The sequence below is a fragment of the Saccopteryx bilineata genome, chromosome 2, assembly GCF_036850765.1.
Source record: "Saccopteryx bilineata isolate mSacBil1 chromosome 2, mSacBil1_pri_phased_curated, whole genome shotgun sequence".
Classification (NCBI taxonomy): Eukaryota; Metazoa; Chordata; class Mammalia; order Chiroptera; family Emballonuridae; genus Saccopteryx; species Saccopteryx bilineata.
In genome coordinates this window covers 262,490,305-262,514,523 of record NC_089491.1, presented here as the reverse complement: position 1 = coordinate 262,514,523, position 24,219 = coordinate 262,490,305, and the positions used below count along the sequence as shown (strand labels likewise).

Here is a 24,219-nt window from a genome sequence, read left to right as displayed (position 1 = left end):
CTACAGAATGCAAACTGATCCATTTACTCCTAGCCAAGAAGAAAGAAGAATGGGCGCCCAGGTGCTACAAGAAAACCATTCAGGACATGGACCAGCGCCAAGGGCACAGCCCATCTGAATGAAAAATGAAATCCAGGTACATCCAACACAAGGAGCCCCAGCTCCCTGCCTTAACTTAAACAACGGGTAAAAAAGCCTTCTCTACCACAGATGCGGAGACACATTCCCCTGCCAGCTGCGGATACATAAGGTCAGGACAGCCCCCCAAAACTCCAGGAGCTTTGTATGCTAGGGCCTGAGGGTCACACGCAGGCGCAGGGGCCCTCACCTAGGTTCGAGGCCCGCCTCAGCCACTTCCTGGCCTTGCGCCCTTGGCCCAACTACGGCTAAAAGCTTCAATTTCCCCATCTGCAAAAAGGGGACCACCCTAGCTCCAAAGGGGCGGGTGTGAAGAATAAACGAGGCGGCAGAATTAAGTAAATAAATAAAAGGTGACTATGACTATTTATTATTGTTGTGACCATGGTCAATTATTCCAACAGAAACTCAAGAGTGAAGGGTTCTGAAATGCAAACTTCCTCAGAGGATCTAACTAATCAAACCTTTTAAGGGGACTGGGGGAGACCTTTGTCGGCTCGGCCCCGCCCGCCCGCCCGCGGACCGCGCCACCTTTCCCGCGGCGGCTGCCTGGCGGGCGGGGCGGGGCGGGGCGGCGCGGGACCCGCGCCTAGGAAGGCGGGAGCGCGGGCGCACCGGCGGGCCGCAGCCCCCAACGGCTCAGCGGGTTGGGACCGCGGTTCCGGACCCCGAGCGCAGCAGCTTCCACCTCAGCTGCCCACCGTGGCCGAGCCCCGCGGCCCTCTCGGTGGGCTGACTCAGTCTCCACGCGGGCCAGGGGAGCACCGCGCGCAGACCCGGGCGCCCCCCGCGCCGGGCCGCTGCGCTCAGCCCAGCCCCCCTCGCGGCCCGGCAGGTGGAGGCGTCCAGCGTGAGCGCTCGGGCCGGCTGTCCCCTCCCGCCCCGCGTGCCGCGCGCCTGCCCGCGCGGGCGCAACTTTCTTAAAGGGACAGGTGGCCGGAATCCGCGTCTACCTGGGGCCCCGACTCGGCCTCCCGGCCCGTCCCCCCTTTTAGGGGAAACAGGGAGTTGCAACAGATCTCTCCACCCATACCTCCTTTCCCACTGGGCAGTGACGGATTGCCAAGTTTTAATGCACCCGGTATCCTTTTGCAATTTAATTCTTTTGGCCTAAATCTCCCTCCCACTGCTCCTCAATACAGGCTCACTGGCATGCAGTTGCTACCACTGTGGGCAAAGTTTGAAGAGGGGTGTCCCTACCCCTGCGCCCCACCCTACCTGGAGCCCCGGGGCGTGCAAGGCTCGCTGCTGTTGGGAAACGCCCGCAGCCATCCCCTTGACCCTGCCCTGTAACTGACCCTAGGGGGGGAAAGCCCCCAGCACGGCTACTGCGCATGCTCTGAGCTGGACAGCTCCAGAGAGGGAAATTTAAAAACGGTTCTTGCTGCGACGGCGGCCAAATTGCAGAACGCGAGGGGCGAGCGCGAGTGAGTCCCCCTCTGAAACCCCTGTCCGCCCCAGGAGCGCGGGTGGCGGCGGCTCGGCGAAGATCGGCTCCAGGTACCGCCTTGCAAGGTCGGCTTTGCCCCCTCCTCCCGGGAAGTGCCCTGCATTGCATTTCCAGGGTGGAGACCCGGGCGCAGGGGGCGCAGGGGCTGCCTTATTCTGCTTCATTTCTTTTTCCTTCCTGGGGATCCCTGAATGATTTTGGGGGGGGGCGGATCTGAGAATCTTTGGTGGGTTACTGTGTACGTTTCAGGCTTGGAGTTCGAGAAACTTAGGGAAGATTTCTTTTTTTAAGTCTATGTTTGTGTGGAACGGCTGTGAGGTGGGGGTTGGATTGGTTTTCCGACAAGGGCATGTGGCATTTCTGAAGGCATTTCCAGGGCGGGAGCCATGTGGGGATTATTCCTTTTGCAAGTGGCTGTTTGGCTATGAAACATGAAGCTGCCCTTTTTTGCCTTTTATTTTCAAAGTGATCATAACTGAGCTGCAGTTGAAAATATTAGGCTTAGAAGAAAACCAGGTTTTTCTGATTTCTATTTTGCCAGTCCACATTTTCTAAGACTTGACATTTAGATTCTAGAGTCTTCCTCTGCCCTTCCCCCATTAATTTGAAAGAACCTGGAATTTCATTCCATTCTCTTCATTCGCTTCTAAAACCCTGTAGAATTACCCTGGGAAAGTGACCTGTGAAGCCGAAGAATCCTCTAGTACTTTATTCTTTCTTTCTTTTTTAAGTATACTGTTGGTTGTTTGAGCTTAACTTTCTGAATTGTGGGAAAACTGAGTTTCTGCCTTGTCTACATCCGTGCTCATGGGAGCTTTGTTTTCTGCTTGTCTTTTCTCCAAGGAGATGATAGAAAGTGACATCTCATCCATAATGTCAGGAATTATTCGAAACTCAGGGCAAAATCACCGCCCCTCTCCACAGGAATACAGGTGAGGGCTTCAACAATAACAACATATTCTGTAATTGTTTAAAGTGTATACCTGCTGTTTTTGGTTTCTGAGAACTGTTGTTCCATTAAATTCTGCAATTTGGTAGGAGAGCTAGGAAGTCTTGATTTTAAGGTTGGTCTCTCCGGAAGGCTTGTGGCCTGGGGCAGTGAAGCCACTAAAAGCCTGCAGTCTTTTTTCCTTTCCAAGGAAAGCCCTCTCCTGGGTATCCCTAGGGGATTAGGTATCCCTGTGAATGTTAAGGTGACAAAAGCAGCTATTGCTTCTCCTCCAGTGGCCCTCACAGTGCTTCAGAAAATGCCCCCTAAAACTTGAATGATGGCTTCTATCCTCCTTGGGTGACCTCCTGGGTCCTATGCCTGGCTGTATGACTTTGAGCAAGTCTCTTGTCAACTCTGGCCTCATTTCTTCATCAGTGAAATGATGCTATTGAATTAGATGGTCTTAAGGTCTCCTCAGGGTCTCATGTATTTGAGGAATAAATTAGATGGAGACTGAGGCCAAACAAAATAAGTTATTTTTTGAGACAGAATGAAGTGACATAAAAGTGTGTGTCTTCACACACTTTTGTCTTCAAACCTCAGACCTAGTAAGGCCTTTAGGTGGCTCAACCAGTCCAGCCCCCCCTTCTTTTACAGATAGGGAAACTGAGGCCAAGACAGGAGAAAGGGCTTATCTAAGGTCACACAGCCAATGGGAGGGATTATAAGAAAAAAGGAAGCACCTGGAGTCCCCTCCCAACCACTCTCCCTCGAGGCCTGGGAGGCCCCATTCCCATGGCCAACACCCTATCTATGAGTTGAGGGGGGGAATAGCCCCAATTATGGAGTGGGAAAAGGGCAGGGTGTCACCTCACATCCCCCATCCTAGTGCCTTGTGGGAAAGACCTCAGCCCTCAGTTAGACGGAGGTTGCTTCCTGAGCACTGGGGTCTGCAGGCTGCCCAGTTGAGACAGAAATTCAAACAAATATTTGCTGAGAGCCTGCCATGTGTGGAGCTGGGACCCTGGATGTGGACCAGGCACTTGGCAATTTATAAGCACCTATGCCAGCCCCTCTCTCCTCATCACTCACCTCAACCTAGGAGGCTGCTCTGATGAGGCTTGTTGTGCAGGTGGGGAAACTGAGGCTCAGAGAAATGAAATGTCTCTTCCCCAAACTATAAACCTCTGAGTTTTTCTCCAGGGCCAGAAGGGTTTAAATAATGGCAAGTGCGGGTGGATCCCGGTCGGGCGCATGCGGGAGTCTGTCTGACTGTCTCTCCCTGTTTCCAGCTTCAGAAAAATGAAAAAAATAAATAAATAAATAAAATAATGGCAAGCGGAGTGAGGGCAGCCTAAGAGTTAGGAGCTTGGGCTCTGGAGTCAGAACCCCAGCTTCTCTGGCTGTGGGGAGCATTCTGAGCCTTAGTTTCCTCATCTACAAAATGAGAATAGAAATAGCACCCACTACATGGAGTTGTTATAAAGACTAAATAATAATTACTGACTCTGCTAGTCACCAACTGTATGATCCTGGGAAAGTGAGTGCCCAGCATTTCTTAGTCACGTGGATTCTGGGTTGTTTTCTTGTGTCAAACGACTAGCATATCTAGAAGGCAGAATAACATCATTATCCTCGTCATCTTTATATCACCATCATCATCATAACTGGTGGTTTCTTAACCCTTTATTACCTGCGTGACCTGTGCCATAGCCACCCCATCAGAGTAGTACTATTGTGCCCAATTGGCAGATGAGGAAACCAAGCCTCAACCAGATTAAATGGCTTCACAAGGTGAAGCAGCTTGTTCTGGGTAAAATGAGAATTTGAACCTGAGGCTACTGCACCCAGAGGGTACTGTGGCTGCCACCTCCCCCACCCCATTGGTGAGGAACACAGGTGCTAGAACAGAATAACTTGCCCTACCACCTCCCAGCTGTGTGACCCTGGGCGAGTCACTCTCCTTCTCTGTTCCTCAGTTTCTTCATCTGTGCAATGGAACAATGAGAGAACCCAATGTGAAGGTTACTGGGAGGTTTCTACACCTCTATCTAGAAGAGTTGTTTAGCCAGTCCTGGGACAGAGCACTTGGAGGGAAAGTTTTAATGATCATGTGGCAACTCCTCCACCCTTGGCAACCGGTCCCACTGTTTCTCCCCACTTGATAGCCCTGAAGAAGTCTATGGGCTTCTCATTCCCCCTCTCTCCCTCCGAGAATGGCTCCCAAGGACTACTCTGGTTGCTGGTCCGGCCTGACTCCAGCCGCCATGTAGCCCTCCACAAAGCCGCCTGCCCCTCCATCCCCAGGGGTTGAGTTTAGCCGTTAACATTCAATGGCTGTGTTCAGGGCAGTGGGGGGGCATGGGCAGCAGCTGGAGGCGACTGCCCTGTCCCCAGGGAGCTGTCGGGAGTCAGTGGACAGGGCCAGACAGCAAATTGGCAGCAGTCTGCCCACCTGCAACACTGGCCAGGGGCCAGGGGGTGGGGCAGCCCTGACCTCCTGGGCAACGGCAAACAGCTCATTCTCAACAAGAGTTAGCTGATGTCCCCTTGGCTCAAAGGCTGGGAGGGAAGTCCATACCTACTGTATGCCAGGCACCTGCTAAGTTCCTTAGCAAGTGCACCATCTCATTTCATCTTTATGGTAACAACTGTGAGAGAGGTGCTAGCATTATCCCAGTTTATAGACAAGATGTGGTGGCCCAAGGTCATGACTTGCCCAAAGGCATGCGTTCAGGAAGGCATGGAGCTGCAGATTTTAGCCACCTGCCTCAACTTTTGGAATTTATTCTAGAGGTCCAGTCCAACAACCTCCTTTTACAGATTGGGAAACTGAGACCCAAAAAGGTGAGAGAGGCTGGCTGCTGGCTCCTCGGAACTTCACCTTCTCCCATGCAGCTCAGTGGTTCTCGTCACAATCTTTGCGCCAGACCTTCCGTCTAGCCGCTAATAAATTAGGTGACCTTGGGCAACACCCCTTCTCTTCTCTGGATGGTGGTTTTCTCATCTGTGAACCGCAGTACAGAGCACGTGGGGGATAAATATCCATTGGGTGGATGGATGATTGGGTGAATGTCACGTGAGATGTAACATGTCCACGGAAATGCAGGGAGGCTGTATGCTCAAGTGATGACAAAATCCTGTTGCGTGGACCAGGACAGGCAGACGCTAGCTACCTTTTCTCCAACCCTCCCACTGAGCTGTGTATGGGGATGGTTTAACCCCCATGTCAGTGTGGCTCCACCCATCAGCTGTAACCTCCTTGCAGGGGGTGTGGGGGACCCATCTGTCAGGGGCGGTGACCATCCCAACATCCTTACAATCCTTCACCCTCCCAGTGCCAGAACAGCTCCTCATCCTACGTGGTGGGCAAGGGAGAGAGACGGCCTTCCTGAGGTTCCACCCCCAGAAACACACACACACGCACACGCGCACACGCACACACGGTCCTAAACCAAGTCCTGGAAAGCGAAGCTTCTCTTTTCCAAATTCCTAATATAATCATTTCACATATCCTCCCTCTTGGCCCAGTTGGAAATATCTGATCTTGCTAAATTGCTTTTGATTTTTTTCCCCTGGAAATAGGTACAAAAGATATGTTAGCTCTGTGAAATGCTTAATCCCTTTTGTGTAAAGGTTGGATTAGAAACAAGAACAGTTTGTGGTGATGTAACAGTTTTTTCCTAACCACATCTGGAGAAGGCAGGTGAAACTTCCTCTTGTAACCAGAGGGGTGGTGACACCCCAGGGAGGGCCAGACATGCCTCTGCACTACTGGGATGGTCATCTCACCCCCCAGTGACAGTACTATCTGGCCAAACCCCTCCCAGTGACCATGCAAGGCAAAAGGAGAGAACACAGTGGGAAGGAAGAAAGAACCATGTTTGAGCACCTCCTGTATGCTGGGGCCCTGTATTAGAGTTTATCTGTCCTGTCTAGTGGAAATCATTATTATTAACCCATTTTACAGATGGGGAAACTGAGGTGCAGAGAGGTAAAGTGACTTGCCCAAGCTCCCACGGGTACAGAGGGGTTGAGATGGGATTTGAACCCCAAAGAGGAGTTCCTTCCACTGTTCATTTGCTATATCAACTCTAAGGAACCCCAAGATAGGAAATAAAGGGTTCAGTGTGGGCTGCAGACTTCAGTTATGTAGACAAAGATCCCTACAGAAACTGGAATCCATCCACAAATATGTGTGACCCTGTGCAGGCACCTGTCTAGCTCCTTTACCAGTACACAACTGTATTGCACCTTTATAAACAAGGCAGGGGTGATGGGGTCCAGCTCACCTTGCGTAGACAAATGTTTGTCACATGCAAGAATGAAAGCCTGGAATGAAAGTCACTCTGAGTCTGCCTTCAAGTGTAAGACAAAGTTATCCCCGTCTTCCAGGAGTTGGGCATCCATCTAGAAGGCAGATACAGATGGGAGGAGATGCCTGAGTAAAATTAATGGGTAATCTTGGGTGTTTGTGCTATGTGTAGATGCTAACGGCATAAATCATTCTAGGAACTGAAAGACTGGGAGATGCTGGAACAGGTCTGGGAGAACTTCCTGGGGGCAGTGGCATCTCAGCTGGGCAGAAAATGGATAGAGATTGGAAAATGCAAGATATGTTAGAGATAGGATGAGGGATCCTTCTTCCCTTTTCTATTCCGGTAGGTATGTACTAAATGCCCAAGAGATGCCAGGCCTTGTTCTGGGTGCTGAACAAAATAGAGGGCCTCCCACCTTTGTCCTCCTAGAGTAAAAGACTGGAAACACATATAAATGAATATCTAATTGCAAAATGAAGGACCACTGGGGTTGGGAGGTGGCCAGGAAGGGCCTCTCAGAGGAGAGAATATTTAGGCTGAGACCAGAAGCATGAGAAAGAGCCAGTCGTGAATGAGTACATGAAATAGCATTTCAGGCAGAAGGAAGAGCATGAGCAAAGAGAACTTAGAATGTTTGAGGAACTCAAACATAAAGAGGTTTGCTAGAGCAGAGAGGAAGAGAAGGTAGGGGTGGGAAGGAAGGAATGGGAAAGAGATAGCCAAAGGCCAGATCATAGCAAGGAGCTGGACTCACTCCCCTGATTCATTTTAAGGACGGAGACAGGTTCTGGTGTACCTTTTGAAAGGCCACTTTGGCTGCTGGGTATTTTGCAAACACTTCTCTAGCATCTGACCCAAACTCTGCACTGCACTCTTCCCATGGTTTACCTACCAAAGACAGACCCTCTTCTGCACAGGAGGAAACTGAGGCTCAGAGGCATGGAGCACCTGCCCCAGGACCCCCATAGGACTGGAGCCAGGACTGGAACCCGGGTCTCCCTGGGCTCAGCCCCCTTCACTCCTCTAGTACCCTGCACCCGGCACATCTTCCATCCCTCCATCAGCATGACTGATTAAGGACATTGTTAATTAACGTTGTCAGGTTGGTCCCCAGGCAGAGCAGGATAGCAGCCGTGGACGCCAGTGGTGTCTCACTTGGCCTGGGGCCACCGCAGCGTCCCCTGACTGTGGCTCTGTTACCATGGGGGCACCTAGGAGATTCTTCTAAAAGTGGTACAATGATGATTTACCCTTCCTGCCCACAGCCTGATGTACTTCAGCCAAACTGGCAGAGCAGCTGAGTGAACAGGCTCCAGGGGGGAGGTTTCAATCCCAGGTCCATTGCTGACACGCTGTGTGGCCGAAGGGCATCTCTTCCCTTCTCTGGGCCTCAGCCATCCCATCTGTGAAATGGGTACAATAAGTAGCCACCCCAAAGGCTATCAGATAAACAAGAAGACTGGCAGGAAGGTGGGCATGCTACAGGGTCGTTCTCCCTCCTTTGCATTCCCATGTCAATTAGAAAGTGATCTTGACAGAAGGCGTTTTGCCTACTTCCCAGGACAGGGCCTGGCAAGCAGAAGTTCAAGAAGTATTTGTGGAAGGAAGCAGATGTTTACCGCATGTCAGATACTCTGCTAGTGGCCATGCCCAGGGAGGCCCCTTTATGCTGGATCCATACTCTTTAGAGAACGTTTGCATAATGCAAGCCTCTACCATATGATGCACATTGATGAGCTGGGCACCCACCTGCACTGTCTCTTTTAATCCTTAAAACAAATACCCTGTGAGATGGGTATGGTTGTTAGCACCCCCATTTTATAGATGGACAAACTGAGCCTCAAAGAGGAAGATGACGGCAGACAAGGCTCATAGCTACTAAGTGGTTGGGTGGGATTCAAACCCAGGCCTGGCTGACACCAAAGCCTACACTCATAACCACTACACTAAGAGGCTGGGAAGAGAGCAATGAGAGGCCATGACCTGGGTCCCCAGCTAGGTGGGCTGAGAATGTGGTGCTGCAGAGGGCCTGGGCCTTCTGATGGGTCCAGGGCTTTCTGATGGGTCCAGAGCCTTCTGAGCAAAAGTCACAAGGTCACACAGGATGCACATGCGGTGATAAGCCCATGTGCTTGGAGAATGGTGGCTGGATTATGATGCTGATGTCAGTGTTATTCTGGTGTTGATTGTCCCAGGGAACCACCTCGCTCCTAACCAGGCTCTACCTCCCACTTGGGACACTGCATGCTCCTACCCCTTCGGAATGGGGTTGTACCTTTCAGCTTCCCCCCATTTCCTGGCAGAGGTGGGCTGCCCACCTCTATAGTCCCCACCCTGCAGCCTATGGGCCCACAGAGATGGAAGGGGCTCAACCCTTTGCGTTCCTTCCAGATGGGGAAACTGAGGCCTGGGAAGGACAGGGGGAAGGCACTGCAGCAGGTACCTGGGGCCGCTGCCAGGGGGCTGCTGACGCATGTTCACCTGGCTCGACCTCACCTTTCCAATCTGTGAAAGGGGGTGATGACGCCCCCTGGGTGTGTGTGTGTGTGTGTAGTGAGGAGCAATGGGTGAACTACTGAATTCAGGGCGCCTCTGAACTTCCAGATAGGTCTTTTTATTTTCTTTTGGCCCAGAAAGCTCTCTGCTCATGATGAGGGCTCCCAGTCTCTGTCCATGATGAATCCCCCACCTGGTTTGAGGAAGATGCAGTGTCAGGGTCACCTTGAAATCCTGAACCGAAACCTGCTTTTTCAGCAAAAGGCTAGATGTTTCACTGAACTGTTAATAAATGGTGACCATTCTGTCAACAGCCAGTTTAGTGTAGATGCTCTTATTCCCATTTTCTACACAGGGAAACTGAGGCCCAGGGAAGGTGAGTCACCTGCCCCAGGTCACACAGCCAGGAAGAGTTCAGGCCTAGGTCCACCTGCCTTGGGGAATCATGCCTGCTTCTAATCACTGAGCTTCTCTGCCTTCCTAGAGGCCGAGTGCTGGTGCTGCTCTCAGGGAACCTCTGCTCTGCCACCACTGCTTTACAGATGGGGAAACTGAGGTCTGGAGAGGAGAAGGAGTTTGCCCCGGATACAAACCCTTTAGAAACGCAACCAGGGCCTTTGCCAGCACACTGCTGCCATGAATTACAGGGTCTCTGTGTGCAAAGGGACCTTGGAGGCTGCTGGGACTCATCTCACCCAGCAGGGGCCTGAGAAGCCCCTTGGCTCCTGTTTGGATGCTCCTGGGACAGAGAACTCACTGCTCTGCACACTGCCTCACAAGGCACTTTTACTGAGCCCTGCTCTGTAACTTCCTCACTGGTAGGGGTGCACTGGACAATCTTTTATAAGGAAACATATGAAAACATATGAAATCGGCTCCTGAAATTTCCAAACCTAAATCAAGGTTTAAACTTATTATAAGGCAATGGAAAAACACCAGATTTTCCCATTAAGACTGACAAGAATGTTCCAGGTCAGTGCCACCTATAGAACTTTCTGCACTGTCCACTGTGGCAGCCACTGGCCACGTGTGGCCCCTGGGCACCGGAAACGTGGCTGGTGTGATGCAAAATCTGAGTCTGGAATTTTAATTTTAATGAATTTACATTTAAACAGCCCCATGTGGCTAGTGGCTCCCAATATATTGGCAGGCACAGTGCTAGGATTTTCTAGAATTCACAGAGCACGTAGCTTCCACCATTCCTTGTAAGGCAGGGAAAAAGGGTAGTGGGGCTGTGATTAACCCAGTCTCTTGCTCAGGTAACCAAGACAAGCCTGCTTCCTCCCTGGCCTCAGTGTTTCTCTCTGGCAAATGGGAAGGCAGAAATGAAACAATACCTGCTTGATCAGTCTCTTGAGAGTTCAACATAAGACCAAACATATAACCCACTTTGGCTGAGGGCTGGCCACACACCAAGGCTCGCCCACCCCAAGCCATGTCCACAGGCTTTCACCCTGCCTGACCCTGGGGAGGGTGGGGATGGGACATCTGGAAAGCTTGGGTCTGTTTGTTCATTCATCCACTTACTGAGCACCCAGTGTGTGCCCAGCCCTGTGCTGGGCTCTAGGGGTATAGCTTCTCCCTCGGGGGCTGTGTGGTTCCTGCTTCAGCATCAGGACCTCCTGGGACCACATGCACCCATCAGTGGGCTCTGCCCCTGTCCTGGCCACCTCCCTGCCATACCTGGGGGTCCCCAGTGCAGCCTCTGCCCTCCTGGGGACATTAGCTAGGCTTGGGAGAAGGTGGAGGTTTATGGCCAACTCCGGTGCTCCCTGGGGTTCAGAGGAATGAGGGCTCAACTGGGGGGACGCTGAAGGTACGCAGAGAGAGAATGAAAGGCAAACTTGGTGAGGGAACAGAAGATGCAAAGACCCGGAGGAAGGCACAGTGGAGGTGTGTTGGAGGAGGGGAGATCAATGTTTGGCTCCATCTGGGGTATACAGTGCACCTGGGGCTGCAGGGCCAGTCACATACCCATGTTAGAGCATGGGGTCACCTGAGCCAGCTGCAGGGCAGGGTGGGGCCACAGCACCCCAGTAATGGTCATGTAGGACACCTGGGGTTGGGGAATGCATTGAGTGCGAGCATTGGCCTCATCCCCAGAAAGCCCAGAGTTGTGCTGGGAGGCATTAAAATACAGCTTCCCAGGCCTCACAACCCCCAGGTAGGACTCTAGAGTCTAGGATAGCCCTTGGCCTCTGCATTTGAACCCATTCCTGGGAAAGGCTGGTTCACACTCCCTGGCTAAGAGCCCCAGACCCAGGGTAGGGGTGTCTCCCCCGGAGGACATCTGTGTTTCTGCCTAGGGGGCCATAGATTGGAGCAGACAGACACAAGTTCAAGTGTTGGTCATGATTTTGCTTTCACCGATCTGGCCACAGCTTTCGCACCTGGAAAGTGGGGTGTGCAGTCTCCCCGCCCTGAGGCTGTCACAGGACTCCAGGAAGCAGAGGACAGCTCTGTGAGCACTGAAAGTGTGACACATGCCAGGCCTCGTCATGCTGTTCTCCGTGTCGGTAGCCTGGGGTCACTCAAGCAGATTTTTAAGTTGCGCCACTGTGTGTGGGGACACAGGGTGATGTCGGGTGCAGGGCCAGGGCAGAGAGACAGCAGTGAGGGGCTCACGGCCCCGGCAGACGGTCAGGATGCAGAGGGGGCCCCCGAGCTGGGAGTCTGGTGGCAAAGACTTCCCAAAGGAGACTCCTGGGCTTGAAGGCACTCACGTGGGGAGCCAGGAGCCCTAGCTCGGGTCCTTTTCTGGACTGTGGAATTGGGAGCAGATCACTTCCCTCTCCAGGCCTCAGTTTCTCCATGGGTCAGGCGATGTCTGAGGGGAATCTGGCATTAAGAGGACAGAAGACCGAATTTGAAGTGACCCTCCAGGAAGGGCACCGTTTGGGTGGAGGGAGGGAAAGCAGAAAAGGGCGCTCCCAGCAGGGCAGTGGTAAATGCAGAGGTGTGGCGGGGATGGGGAACCGTGCTTGGGTGGCCGGCAGACAGACAGACACTGACAGCTACAGTCAGCTGCTGCTCCTCACGTGTGGGGGAGGGGCTGAGGAAGTGGGGAGCCCAGTGGGGCCCACAAGTAGCAAGAAAAAACTCAGGCTAGCCCATTTACTGAGTCAGGCACACACGAAGCATGTGATCCTCACTCTACGGGGAAGTGGGCTCAGAGCATTTACGTGACTTTTCAGGCCTCAGTTTCTCCATCTGTAAAATGGAGGTAGCATGTGGCCCAGGGTCTGGCCTACAAAAAGTGCTCAATAAATGGAAACCACTAGTGGTAGCAACAATAGAACAGGTTTATGAGCCCCAAACTTTGAAGTTCTTCCAATATTAATATTAATATTAATATTAATATTAATATTAATATTAGTGACAGCTAAGTCAGACACTTTTCCAAGTGCTTTACATGCAATAACACATTTACTCCTCATAACACCCTATACAGGCGTCCCCAAACTGCAGCCCCCTGAGGCCATTTATCTGGCCCCCGCCACACTTCCGGAAGGGACACCTCTTTCATTGGTGGTCAGTGAGAGGAGCACTGTATGTGGTGGCCCTCCAATGGTCTGAGGGACAGTGAACTGGCCCCCTGTGTAAAAAGTTTGGGGAGGGACCCCTGCTATGAGATAAGAACTATTTTTATCCCCATTTCCCAGATGAAAAATTGAGGCTCATAGAGGTTAAGTCAGTGGCCCAAGGACACACAGGTAAGTGGAGATCAGACTTAGAACCCAGAGCCCAAGCTCTTAACCACCATGGGTACTGCTTGTGAGAGCCACCCGCTACCAGAAGTTCTGGTCCATAGTGTACCCAAGAACCTGGTTTATTTACAAGCCACCTCACCGCCATTTGGGGCTCTGATAGGGCTCCTGCCTTGAGAAACCTGCCACCCCTCCGTGTGGCCCCTGTGCCGGGCAGAGTGGTGAGGGCAGGGGGAGCCATAGCAGGTTCCTGAGTAGGAGTGGGGCTCACACACAACCTCATGCTGGGAGGCTGGCTGGCCCTGGGGTGAGGAGGGGTGGGTGGAGACCAGCCAGGCAGTCCTGACAGTGGGTGGCACACCAGGCTCTCTTCCTCAGCCTCACTCCATGGTCTCCATGGGCCCGAGGGGACAGATGGCATCACCCAGGCCTACGCCGTGGCTGTCACTCGGCCAGATGAGTTACAAGCTTGCCGAAGGGGCGGCAGCCGGGGGTGCTGCGGAAACAATTGCATTGAGACCCCAGGACAATGGGGGCCACGTGCCACAGGGGCAACAGTCGTTTGTCACACAATGGGCCACGAGGGGACAGCAGCCAGGCCAACTGCTGCTGCTGACAGGGGCCAGCCGGGTTTTCAAATCATTTCCAAGCCCTGTTTTCCTACAAGGCAGCCAATCGTTGGGGCGGCCGGGTGGTCACCTGATGCCAGCTTGGTGGGCTGAGGGCCCAGGCTCTGCGACAACTGAGCAGCAGTGGCCATGGCAACGCTAATTGTGGCCCTAAAACACAAGGAAAGAAGAGAGAGCAGGAGAGATGGGAAGAAGTGGGGAAGAGAGGAGGAGAGAGAGACGGGGAGAGAGAAGGAGAGAGACAGGAACACCAGACTGAGGTGACCCACAGAGGGGATGAGAGAGCAGAGGCTGATTCCTCTCTGTGGGTCCACGGTCACCTGTACGAGAACACCACAGGCTGCATTTCTTCTCTTTAGTCATTGATTTTAGAGAAAGAGGAAAATAGAGAGAAACATGAATTTGTTGTTCCACTTATTTATGCATTCATTGGCTGATTCTTGTAAGTGTCCTGACCAGGGATCACACCCACAACCTTGGCTATCCGGACGATGCTCTAACCCAGGGGTCCCCAAACTTTTTACACAGGGGGCCAGTTCACTGTCCCTTAGACTGTTGGAGGGCCGGACTATAAAAAAACTATGAACAAATCCCTATGCACACTGCACACATCTTATTTTAAAGTAAAAAAACAAAACGGGAACAAATACAATATTTAAAATATAAAACAAGTAAGTTTAAATCAACAAACTGACCAGTATTTCTTTTTTTTTTTTTTTAATTTTTTTTTTTACTTTTATTAATTTTTAGAGAGGAGGGAGGGGGAGAGAGAGAGAGAGAGAGAGAGAGAGAGGAGAGAAGGGGGAGGGAGGAGCAGGAAGCATCAACTCCCATATGTGCCTTGACCAGGCAAGCCCAGGGTTTCAAACCGGCGACCTCAGCGTTCCAGGTCGACGCTTTATCCACTGTGCCACCACAGGTCAGGCAATCCTGACCAGTATTTCAATGGGAACTATGGGCCTGCTTTTGGCTAATGAGATGGTCAATGTGCTCCTCTCACTGACCACCAATGAAAGAGGTGCCCCTTCCGGAAGTGCAGCGGGGGCCGGATAAATGGCCTTGGGGGCCGCATGCGGCCCGCGGGCCGTAGTTTGGGGGCCCCTGCTCTAACCAATTAAGCAACCTGGCCAGGGCTGCATTTCTTCTCTTTCTCCCTCCCCGGCTCCATGATGCCCTGAGGCACCTACTATTTGAAACTTGGAGCTTAGAACTTGGATCATGGGTGTCAGGGCAACAAACCAGAAAGCCCCTGGTCTGCGAGGTAGCAGGTGTGGTGGGGCACGATGTGGGCTCCTGGCCAGTTTGCAGCCACATTATAACCTGGACAAAAGGCTGTTGTGGAGCCCAGTGCTCTCGCAAATCAGGGTACTTGTCTGGCATCCTCAATGGGCAGCCTTTTTCCTACCATGGAAAGTGATGCTTTTCCTTATGAATCTGTAGAAGGCTGGGGGGCACAGGTCCTAAATGGAGCCTCCAGGGGCTGCCTGGGGTCATGGTGAAAAGCATGAGCTTCAGGCCACATGGTCTGGATTCCAGCCTCATCACCTCATGTTCCATGTGGCCTTGGACAAGTGACTCAGTACTCTGAGCCTCCGTTTCCCTATCTGTAAAAGGGAGATATGGGCATATCCTACCTCTCAGGTTCCTCTGGGGATTGAACAGGACTATGCTTGTTGAGCACTGAGGCCAGTGCCTCAGTTTCCCCACCTGTTAAATGGTAGTAATAATAATAATACCTGCCTTAGGGAGTAATTGGGACTGTTAAATAGGTTAATACCTCTGAAGGACTTGATAAGGTGCTTGGCACATAGTAAGTGTTCAGTAAACATTAGTGCTTATTATTTGGGGGTCAGGGCTAAGTAACATGTGTTACAAGAGTGGATGAAGGGACGATTTGAGGAAGTGTGATCCGGCTGCCGAAGGGAGGGTCCCGGGACCGGATGGGCAGATTGAAGGGTGGGGGTGGCTTGGGGAGGTCAGGGGCAGAAGGGCAGACTCAGTGGCAGGGGAGCCCCCTGGAGCTGGCCTGAGCTCCCCGCCTCTCCCGAGCCCTGCCCCTCCCTGCAGGCTCCTGGCCACCACCAGTGATGAGGACCTTCCTGGGGACCTGCAGTCACTGTCGTGGCTCACGGCTGTGGACGTGCCTCGGCTACAGCAGATGGCAAGTGGCCGCATGGACCTGGGCGGCCCCAGAGCACCACACCCACACCCACACCCAGGTACGCTCGGGGGCAAGGTGGGACAGCGTGAGGGTGGCGCAGGGGAGGACTGGCACCTAGAAATGCCACCCACCTGCTTTGTGGCCATGGCCAGGTCTCTCGCTCTCTGGGCCTCTGTGTCTATAGTATCTGTAATAAGTGACTAGTTCTCTCTTCCTCAGAGGGATGTGACTCATTCATTTGCTCACCACTCCGTGCCAGGCCCTGTGAGAGCTAAGTTTCCATGAACACAGACCCGCAGTTTACAGTCTGTAAGCTATGGCCCTTGGGCCAAATGCAGCCTGTGGCCTGTTTTTGTACAATCTTTGTATTAAAAATTGTTTTTATGTATTTCAAGGGTTGTAAAAAAAAACCCAGAAAAGATAAAAACCTATGGCTGGCAAAATCTAAAATATTTGCCATCTGACCCCTTATAGAAGTTTCCTAACCCCTGATCTAGAGATTAAAAGAGAACACATAAAAAGTGTCAAGCACAGGGCCTGCCACAGAATAGGTGCTCAATAAATGGCGGCTAGTTGTAGTTATAGCAAGTGGATTAAATGCCGAGACACAGAACATGTTAAACAAAAGCAATCAACAAAAACAATCATTGCAGTATGTTGAAAGTATGAATAGTTGAAAAATGAGCATTTAGGAGTATTTCTTTCAGAGGACAAATTGTTCTTGGTTAACACATTTGTAACAGTGATCGGCAAACCTTCTGAAAAGGAACAGGTAGTAAATATTTTAGACTATGTAGGCCATACAGCCACTGCAGTACAAAACTAGCCATAGGCAATATGTAAATTAATGGATGGGTTGTGTGCCAATAAAACTTTATTTATAAAAACAATCTGTGGGCCGGATTTGTCAACCCACAATCCAGAATCCCTGAGGGAACAATTGTGTGACCTAGGAACTGTTCCTTTAGACCTGTTTCCCCAGCTGTCATGAAAGGATAACAGAACTGTCCTCATGGGGTATTGTAAGGATTCAATGCAGAAAGTCTCTTGCACATAGTAGCTGTTCAATAAATGGTAATGGTGACATAAGGCAGCCCCTTCCTTCACTGTATTGCCACATACCTCCTGTGTGTCTGTCACTATGTCAGGTGTTTGAAGCACCAAGTCATATAAGATGTAGCCTCAGTTCTCATGGAGCTGAGGATCTGGTCAGAGAGAGGACACAGCAGACAGACCAAGATACAAAGGATGAGCCCCAAGTGGCAGCCAGAACTCAAGGGAGGTCTGAGGGTCCCAGAAGGCTTCTTGGAAGAGATCGTCCCTGGGGAGGATCATCTTGTGGGTCAACTTTGCTTGATTGGAGGTGGCTTCCTAAGATCAGGCTGATGCAGTGCAAATCTGTGATAGATTAGCAATGTCTGTCATAGGCCCAGCACAGGATGGGTGTGTGTGTTTGCTATTCCTGAGCCGGTCCTTGGCAGAGGAGCAGGGCTTGGCCAAGGGGCAAAGGAGACACAGAAACATTTGGACCTAAACCTAGAGGCACTGGGGCACCAAGGTGCACTTTGGAGGAGGTGAGATGAACAATAAATTGATGTTTTAGCTTCATGAAGGACAGGAACTAAGGTATTAACTGCATCATCATTACCATGATTATTATTTGTGACTCATATTTACTAGCATATTATCATGGCTCCAGCAATATGCTAAGCACTTTATAGACATTATCTCATTTGATCCTCACAACGCTATAGGTAGGCAATGTCAGTAGCCACAGATGGGGAAACTGAAGCTGGCTCAAGGTTATACAACCAGTAGGAACACGTTCTTCATAACTACATGCCAGGGAAGTGATTTGCCAAGCACCTACTATGTGCCTGGTCCCAACAGTGTAGTGTGGCTCCATTGTCTGGAGGTGCCCAGGGACTGGGCTGTGTCTGCCCAAGGCCACAGTTGTTCCAGCTCAGCGGCATTTCCCTGTTTCTCTCTTATAGGCTCCTTGGCTGGGGTGGCTGACCTCCATGTCGGAGCCACCCCAGGTCCTCTGCTCCATGGCCCAGCTGGCATGGCCCCTCCAGGCGTGCTGGGCCTGGGTCCCCTGGCTAGCCACAGAGCCAGCGTAAGTGCTGCTGCATGGGTTGGGGAGCGAGGGGGGTGTCCTGCAAATCTGGGGTCTCTCCTGTCACCCTGACCCTCTGTGTCTTTCTCTCCCCCACCCCCGCAGCAGATGAACCATTTCCCTGTGGGGGGCCAGCCCTCATCAGGCCTGCAGAACCCACCACAGCTGTTCTCTCCAGCTTCCCAGCCACAGTTCCCACTCCCCCCAGGCGCCCAGCAGGTACCGGGCCCGGAGGGGCCCTGGACTCAGAGGCAGACACCCCTGAGCTTCAACTGGCCAAAGACCTCTCTGAGCCTCAGTTTACTCATCCGGAACATGGGGATAACATCCACCATTAAGTCCGGGTCAGGGGTTCATTCAGTTCTCCCTAAAACCCTGCTGTGGGTGGAAATAAGATCATCTCCTGGGGTTGTAAACACCACAGTTCATCTCGCTTCTCTAGCCTGGGGCGGGGGTGGGGTCATTGTGAGTGACTTACGCTCTCTCTCACCTTCTCTCTCTCTGCTACCTGTACCCTGTCCCTGCCTGTGGGAAGTGCCCTCCTGTGGGCCTGTATGGCTCCCCATTTGGGGCACGGCCCCCCTACCCCCAGCCCCGCATGGCTGTGCATTCATCTCAAGAACTGCACCCCAAACACTATCCCAAGCCCATCTACTCATACAGGTGAGGTCCAGGGTGGGCTGTGGCTGAGGGGGGCCTGAGGAGGAGACAGGTGCCTTCAGGGCACTGAGACAGCTAGACCGTGTGGCCCAGACTTACAAGGGGGGGGTTAAGGACTGGGGAACCCCGAGGTGTGACAAGCTCTCAGGAAAGACCATCATGTGGTCAGTCGATCCCCAGAGCTGAGAAGCCACTCCAGAATGGAGCCCCGGGCTATACTTTGTCACTCACAAGCTGTGTGGCCTTGGGGAAGTGGCTTGGCCTCTCTGAGCCTCAATTTTCTCTGATATCTAAAGTCATCAAAATAATAGTATTATATGCCTCACAAGACTTTAGGGTTAGGAGGGTAAACAGCTCAAAATCTAGAGGCCCGTAGACATTAATTATGGCGAAGGGATAAAGAGAGGAAAAGGTGAGGTTTTTCTCAAATCAGTACCAATAGCTGAGCTCAGGGTCAAGAAAAAGGGATGGGGAAGGCATAGGGCCAGGAAGAGGCATCTATAGTTAACACTGTGTGAGTGTAGAACATGGTGCAGTAGGGTCAAGTAGGGCAGGCTTCCTGGCAGAGGGAACCTTGGGTTGTCAGCCTGAGACCCCTTCCTCCCTGGTCTTCCCACCTTTTGCCTCCAGCTGTCTGATCGCCATGGCCCTAAAGAACAGCAAGACTGGCAGCCTGCCTGTGAGCGAGATCTACAGCTTCATGAAGGAGCACTTCCCCTACTTCAAGGTGAGGAGCCACAGCCCAGGGTAGGGCACTACAAGTTACTCTGACCTCTCCCTAACGCTGTCAGACCCAGAAATGTACCTAGGCTGAATTGAGCCATCCTTGTAGGCCCCCCGTTATGTCTGTACACCTGGCAGTAAGGATGCCTGCACATGTGCACTCACGTAGGCATGGGTGAAAAAATCCAGAAAAAGAAGGGGTTATTTGAGCTGGGCTCTGACGGGTGAAGAGGAGCTCCCTAGGCATCCCAGGGCCAAAGAGTAGAGGGGCAGCCTAGTTATTCAGCACAAACTCAGTAAAATATAATGATGCAAAACACTGACCCAGTGAGAGCCTTTGCCTCTCTGAGCCTCAGTTTCCTCATCTGTAAGACGGAGAATAATACCCAGCTGGCAAGGTTAGTGAGGATTCTATATGCAAAGGTCCTGGCAGCTCCTGGCACAAGGTTAGCCATTAGTAATGTTATTCTTGCTGGCATCAAAGCAAAAAATGGAGCAGGAAGTCAGAGGGTACCAAGCTGTGGGGTCCCTCGCTTGGGCTGTGTTCTTAGCAGAAATATTGTAGCACACTGGTGTGTGTATGTAAGGGAGAGGGGAGAAGGAAGGAAGGGAGAGAGGGAGGGAGGGAGGGAAAGGGGGGAGAGAGAGAGAGAGAGAGAGAATAGGGTAGGGTATGAGATGCATTACAGTATCTGCTTACCTAATGATAAAGTAAGAGCATTTAAAAATGATTGGCATTTAATAAACTTGACCTGTTATCCACGCATTAGTATCATCTCGCTTGCTTGCCTCCTGAGTAGAAGAAAAAGAGTAGAAAATTCAGCTGCTCTGGACCAAAGGCTGGAGCTGAACTGTAGCTGCCCCTTCAGTCAGGGCATAGGCCCTCCTGTTCGCCACAGTCCCCACCACTCCCTCCTGTCTTCCCAACTCAAGGCTGAGTGTTGGGCACTGTCATTTAACCCCTGCCACCATTGTGCCCTGCCCTAAGCCTCAGCTTGAGATCCCCCTGGAGAAAAAGGGGTTATAGGGGAGGTCTCTGGAGGGATCTCCTGCGTGCCCATTTCTCCCTATAGACGGCGCCCGATGGCTGGAAGAACTCAGTGCGGCACAACCTGTCCCTGAACAAGTGCTTTGAGAAGGTGGAGAATAAGATGAGTGGGTCCTCGCGCAAGGGCTGCCTGTGGGCCCTGAACCTGGCCCGTATCGACAAGATGGAGGAGGAAATGCACAAGTGGAAAAGGAAGGACCTGGCCGCCATCCACCGCAGTATGGCCAACCCTGGTGAGGCCTGGCCCCCCATGCTAACACACCCCCGCGCAGCACCGCCTGGCCTGCCCGCCTGCGTCCTGCCCCGCAGCAGCAAGTTCCTGCTACCATGGTGGGGCACGGGCACCTGACGAACTCCCCTCCTTCCCTCCTGTGAAATACTTGCCACCCCCTGGCAGGGGGCTGGGCAGAAACATGAAAAGCCATTGAGTCTCTCTGAGCAATCTCTAGTTTCTCATACAGAAATGCTGAATTAAACAACCAAGAGAGAACATTGCTTTCTTACCTTTCCTGACGCACTGGCACGGACTTAGAAAATAATACCACCCAGTGTGGGCTAGGATGTGGAGAAACAGGCACCTGCACAGACCCACTTACTGGGCTAGTCTATTTCTGGCAATTTGTGCTGCAGAAATAAAAGATAGATATGTATGTGTATATATAAACACTCACATATGTATATATCCACACTCACTTATATATATAAAATATATATATTTGTATGTTTGTGTACACACACACACACCTATATATCTAAAGCTATCTAAATATAAAGATAGAGAAGGGGGAGAGGACGGGAAGGAATATACCAAAATCTTTAACGTGAATGGAGAGACCACTGATAATTTTAGATTATTTACGTATTTCTGTATTTTCCAAATTGTCTATCCTGTTCATGAATTACTTTTATATTAGAAAAAATATTGCATCTGCATTGAAATTTGTTTTAATTTATTGAATTGGGAGAGAGAGAGTGAGGGAGAAACATTGATTTGTTGTTCCACTTATTTTATGCATTCATTGGCTGATGCTTGTAGGTGCCCTGCCCAGGGATTGAACTCACAACCTTGGTGTACTGGGATGATGCTCTAACAAACTGTGCTACCCAGCCAGGGCTGCATTTTTAAAAATTAAGAGATGTAAAGGGGAGGGCATACAAGTGACATATGAATGGAGAATGGGAAATGGGTGGCTAATTCCACCCAGCCTTAAGACTATCTGTCCTGGCCCGGTGGCTGTCACCCTGCCTGAGGTGTTGGTGTGAAGGGGTTGGGAGTGTAGCTTGGAGATGAACGAGTCAATATGGCAGGAGATGGACCATAGCAGGGTCCAACAGCCCTCAGCTTGGAGGAACTACATGATCCTCGCCCTGCAGAGAGCTCTGGGTCTGGTTTGAGAGCTACGGCCAGTTCTGACCATATAATGTGACTTACTGGGCAGGCCTCTTCAACTTCTAGATTCTAAGTGTTCTTGTTTCTAAAATGGGTGCAACCTAAATAGCTCTTGGGACCCTAGTGGTCTAGTCTCAAAATGTGTTGCACTCAATGAGATACAAGCCAACAACCAAACATAATTTGCATAATCTCAGCCTTGTTTATAGACAATGGCAGTAAGGAGGATCCCATTTCACTCACAGCCACAGTTCTTCATGTCAGCGAAGACCCCTTGCATGTTAATTTTGTCCCAGACTCATGGGATCTGAACCCCTGCCTTACCTCCCTCTTGCAGGGCTGTTACGAGGTTCAAGTGAAATCCTAGAGTTACAGAACTATCCTGTAAGGCACTGTCCCCATGAGAGGAGCCAATTTTGCTATCTGAAGCTCCACTCATTCCTCAATGTTCCTTCGCAATTTATGCTTTCATTCCATTTCCACATAACCTTGGGCATCTATGACACCATCTCATAGAAGAAGAGACTGAGGTTCACAGAGTCCACAAGGCTGTAAGGTCACACAGGTCTAAGGCTGTGAACCCAGGCCTGGGTGGGAGCCCTGGAACTGCGAAGTGGCTTCTAAGTGACCTCTCTCACTTGCCCGCAGAGGAGCTGGACAAGCTGATCTCAGACCGGCCGGAAGGCTGCCGACGACCTGGCCAACCGGGGGAGCCCGAGGCTGCCATGCTGACCCACGCCACCACGGTGGCCATGGCCCGTGGCTGCCTGGCCGTCTCCCAGCTCCCACCCCAGCCACTGATGACCCTGTCCCTGCAGTCCGTCCCCCTGCACCACCAGGTCCAGCCCCAGGCACATCTTGCCCCAGACTCTCCTGCCCCGGCCCAGACCCCACCCCCACATGCCCTGCCGGACCTGAGCCCCAGCCCCCTCCCCCACCCACCCATGGGAAGGGCTCCCGTGGACTTCATCAACATCAGCACCGACATGAACACTGAAGTGGACGCCCTGGACCCCAGCATCATGGACTTCGCTCTGCAGGGTGAGGCTGAGAACAAGGGGAAGGGGAAAAGCTTGGGGGGGCAGAAAGACAGAGGACGGCTGTCTGCATTTACCCCCCACCCCAGCTTGTTCCGTCAACAAGCACTTCCCAACCACCTGGTGATAGCAAACTACATCAAGCATTTGATGAGCGCTTACTGTATACCAGGCCTCTTGCCAAGCAGTTCGCAGGCAGAATCCCATCCCATCCTACAACTGTCCTGTGAGGCCACTGCCATTTCATATCCCCCTTCTACCACTGAGGAAACTGAGGCAAAGAGAAGGCCCAATGTCACCGGGCTAGTAAGTAGCAGAGCTTGGATTTCAACCCAGGTCTGACCCCGAATGTTTAATCAGTAACTGCTTCAACTTGCATGTGCCAACCTCATGCCATGTCACACTGACCCACTGCTTGACATGTGGTCATCCTCCATACATGGGAATGAATGAATGAATGAATGAATGAACAAGCGAAGTTCAGGTTCCAGTGAAGGCTCATGATTCATCCATTCACTAACACTGGTGCACCTACTATGTGCCAGCCAATAGCCTCTGCCCTCAAGGCATGTCTAGTGAAGGAAATGGACAAGTTAGCAGGTTAATCAGTCAGCAAGTTAGTGAGTCAGTTCTAGCTGTGAAATGGGTACTTTTGAACCTTCCTGCTTCTCCCCCTGGATTATGGTGCTAAACCATGAGGAAGGAAGGGAAATTGTTTTGTCCTCTGGCTCTAAACCATGGTGGTTATCACTTAATGAGGGCTCAGTGCTTTCCACACATCCCCTAGTTTAAGCCGTGGGGGTGTGTTCTCAGGTCACCTCCACTTCCTTCCAAGGAGCCTAAGGCTCTGAGACAGAAGGGACATTCCAAGGACACCCAGTGGGACAGCACGGGCTGGAACGCCGGCTCCTCCAAGCTGTTCTCCTGCCACATGTGACGTGAAATCCCACATGTGGTCCTGGCCTCTTCCTAAAGAGGGGGTTTGAACTTGGGGCTGTTTGACACGAAGCCAGCTCACCTAAGTGCTTTTGTCTTTGAAAGGGAACCTCTGGGAGGAGATGAAGGACGAGGGCTTCAGCCTGGATGCGCTGGGGGCCTTTGGAGACTCGCCCCTCGGCTGCGAGCTGGGGGCCTCGGCCCTGACCCCAGTGTCTGGTAGCAGTGACCAGCCCTTCCCAGACTTGCAGGTGACGGGTCTGTACACTGCATACTCGACCCCAGACAGTGTGGCCACGTCAGCTGCCACTTCCTCCTCTCAGTACCTGGGTGCCCCGGGGAACAAGCCCATCGCCCTGCTTTGAGCAGGTGACCTCGCCTGCCCCCAAACCTGCACCTGCGCGGAGAGCTGACTGAGCCGGTGCGCCTGGCAGCAAGGCCCCTCACCCTCCCACAGGCCTCCGAAACTCCGGTG

The 24,219-nt window shown here is 51.9% G+C and overlaps 1 protein-coding gene across 1 annotated transcript; it reads left to right on the top strand.

Annotated features, from left to right (window-relative positions):
* Positions 1 to 1,610: 1,610 nt before the first annotated feature.
* Positions 1,611 to 24,166, top strand: FOXN4 (forkhead box N4). The gene is made up of 10 exons (XM_066255050.1): positions 1,611 to 1,638; positions 2,432 to 2,520; positions 15,738 to 15,889; positions 17,826 to 17,950; positions 18,059 to 18,169; positions 18,486 to 18,613; positions 19,241 to 19,337; positions 20,407 to 20,614; positions 22,420 to 22,812; positions 23,850 to 24,166. Exons 2-10 carry the CDS (start codon positions 2,435 to 2,437, stop codon positions 24,107 to 24,109), a joined length of 1,560 nt encoding a protein of 519 aa, XP_066111147.1. The 5' UTR covers positions 1,611 to 1,638; positions 2,432 to 2,434; the 3' UTR covers positions 24,110 to 24,166.
* Positions 24,167 to 24,219: the final 53 nt, after the last annotated feature.

Bases quoted from the DNA above. Each gene is read 5' to 3' on its own strand.
- FOXN4 (XM_066255050.1), top strand. From the start codon at position 2,435: ATGATAGAAAGTGACATCTCATCCATAATGTCAGGAATTATTCGAAAC. The intron at 2,521-15,737 runs GTGAGGGCTTCA...CCCTCCCTGCAG, and splicing joins CCCTCTCCACAGGAATACAG to GCTCCTGGCCACCACCAGTG. The intron at 18,170-18,485 runs GTACCGGGCCCG...GCCTGTGGGAAG, and splicing joins TCCCCCCAGGCGCCCAGCAG to TGCCCTCCTGTGGGCCTGTA.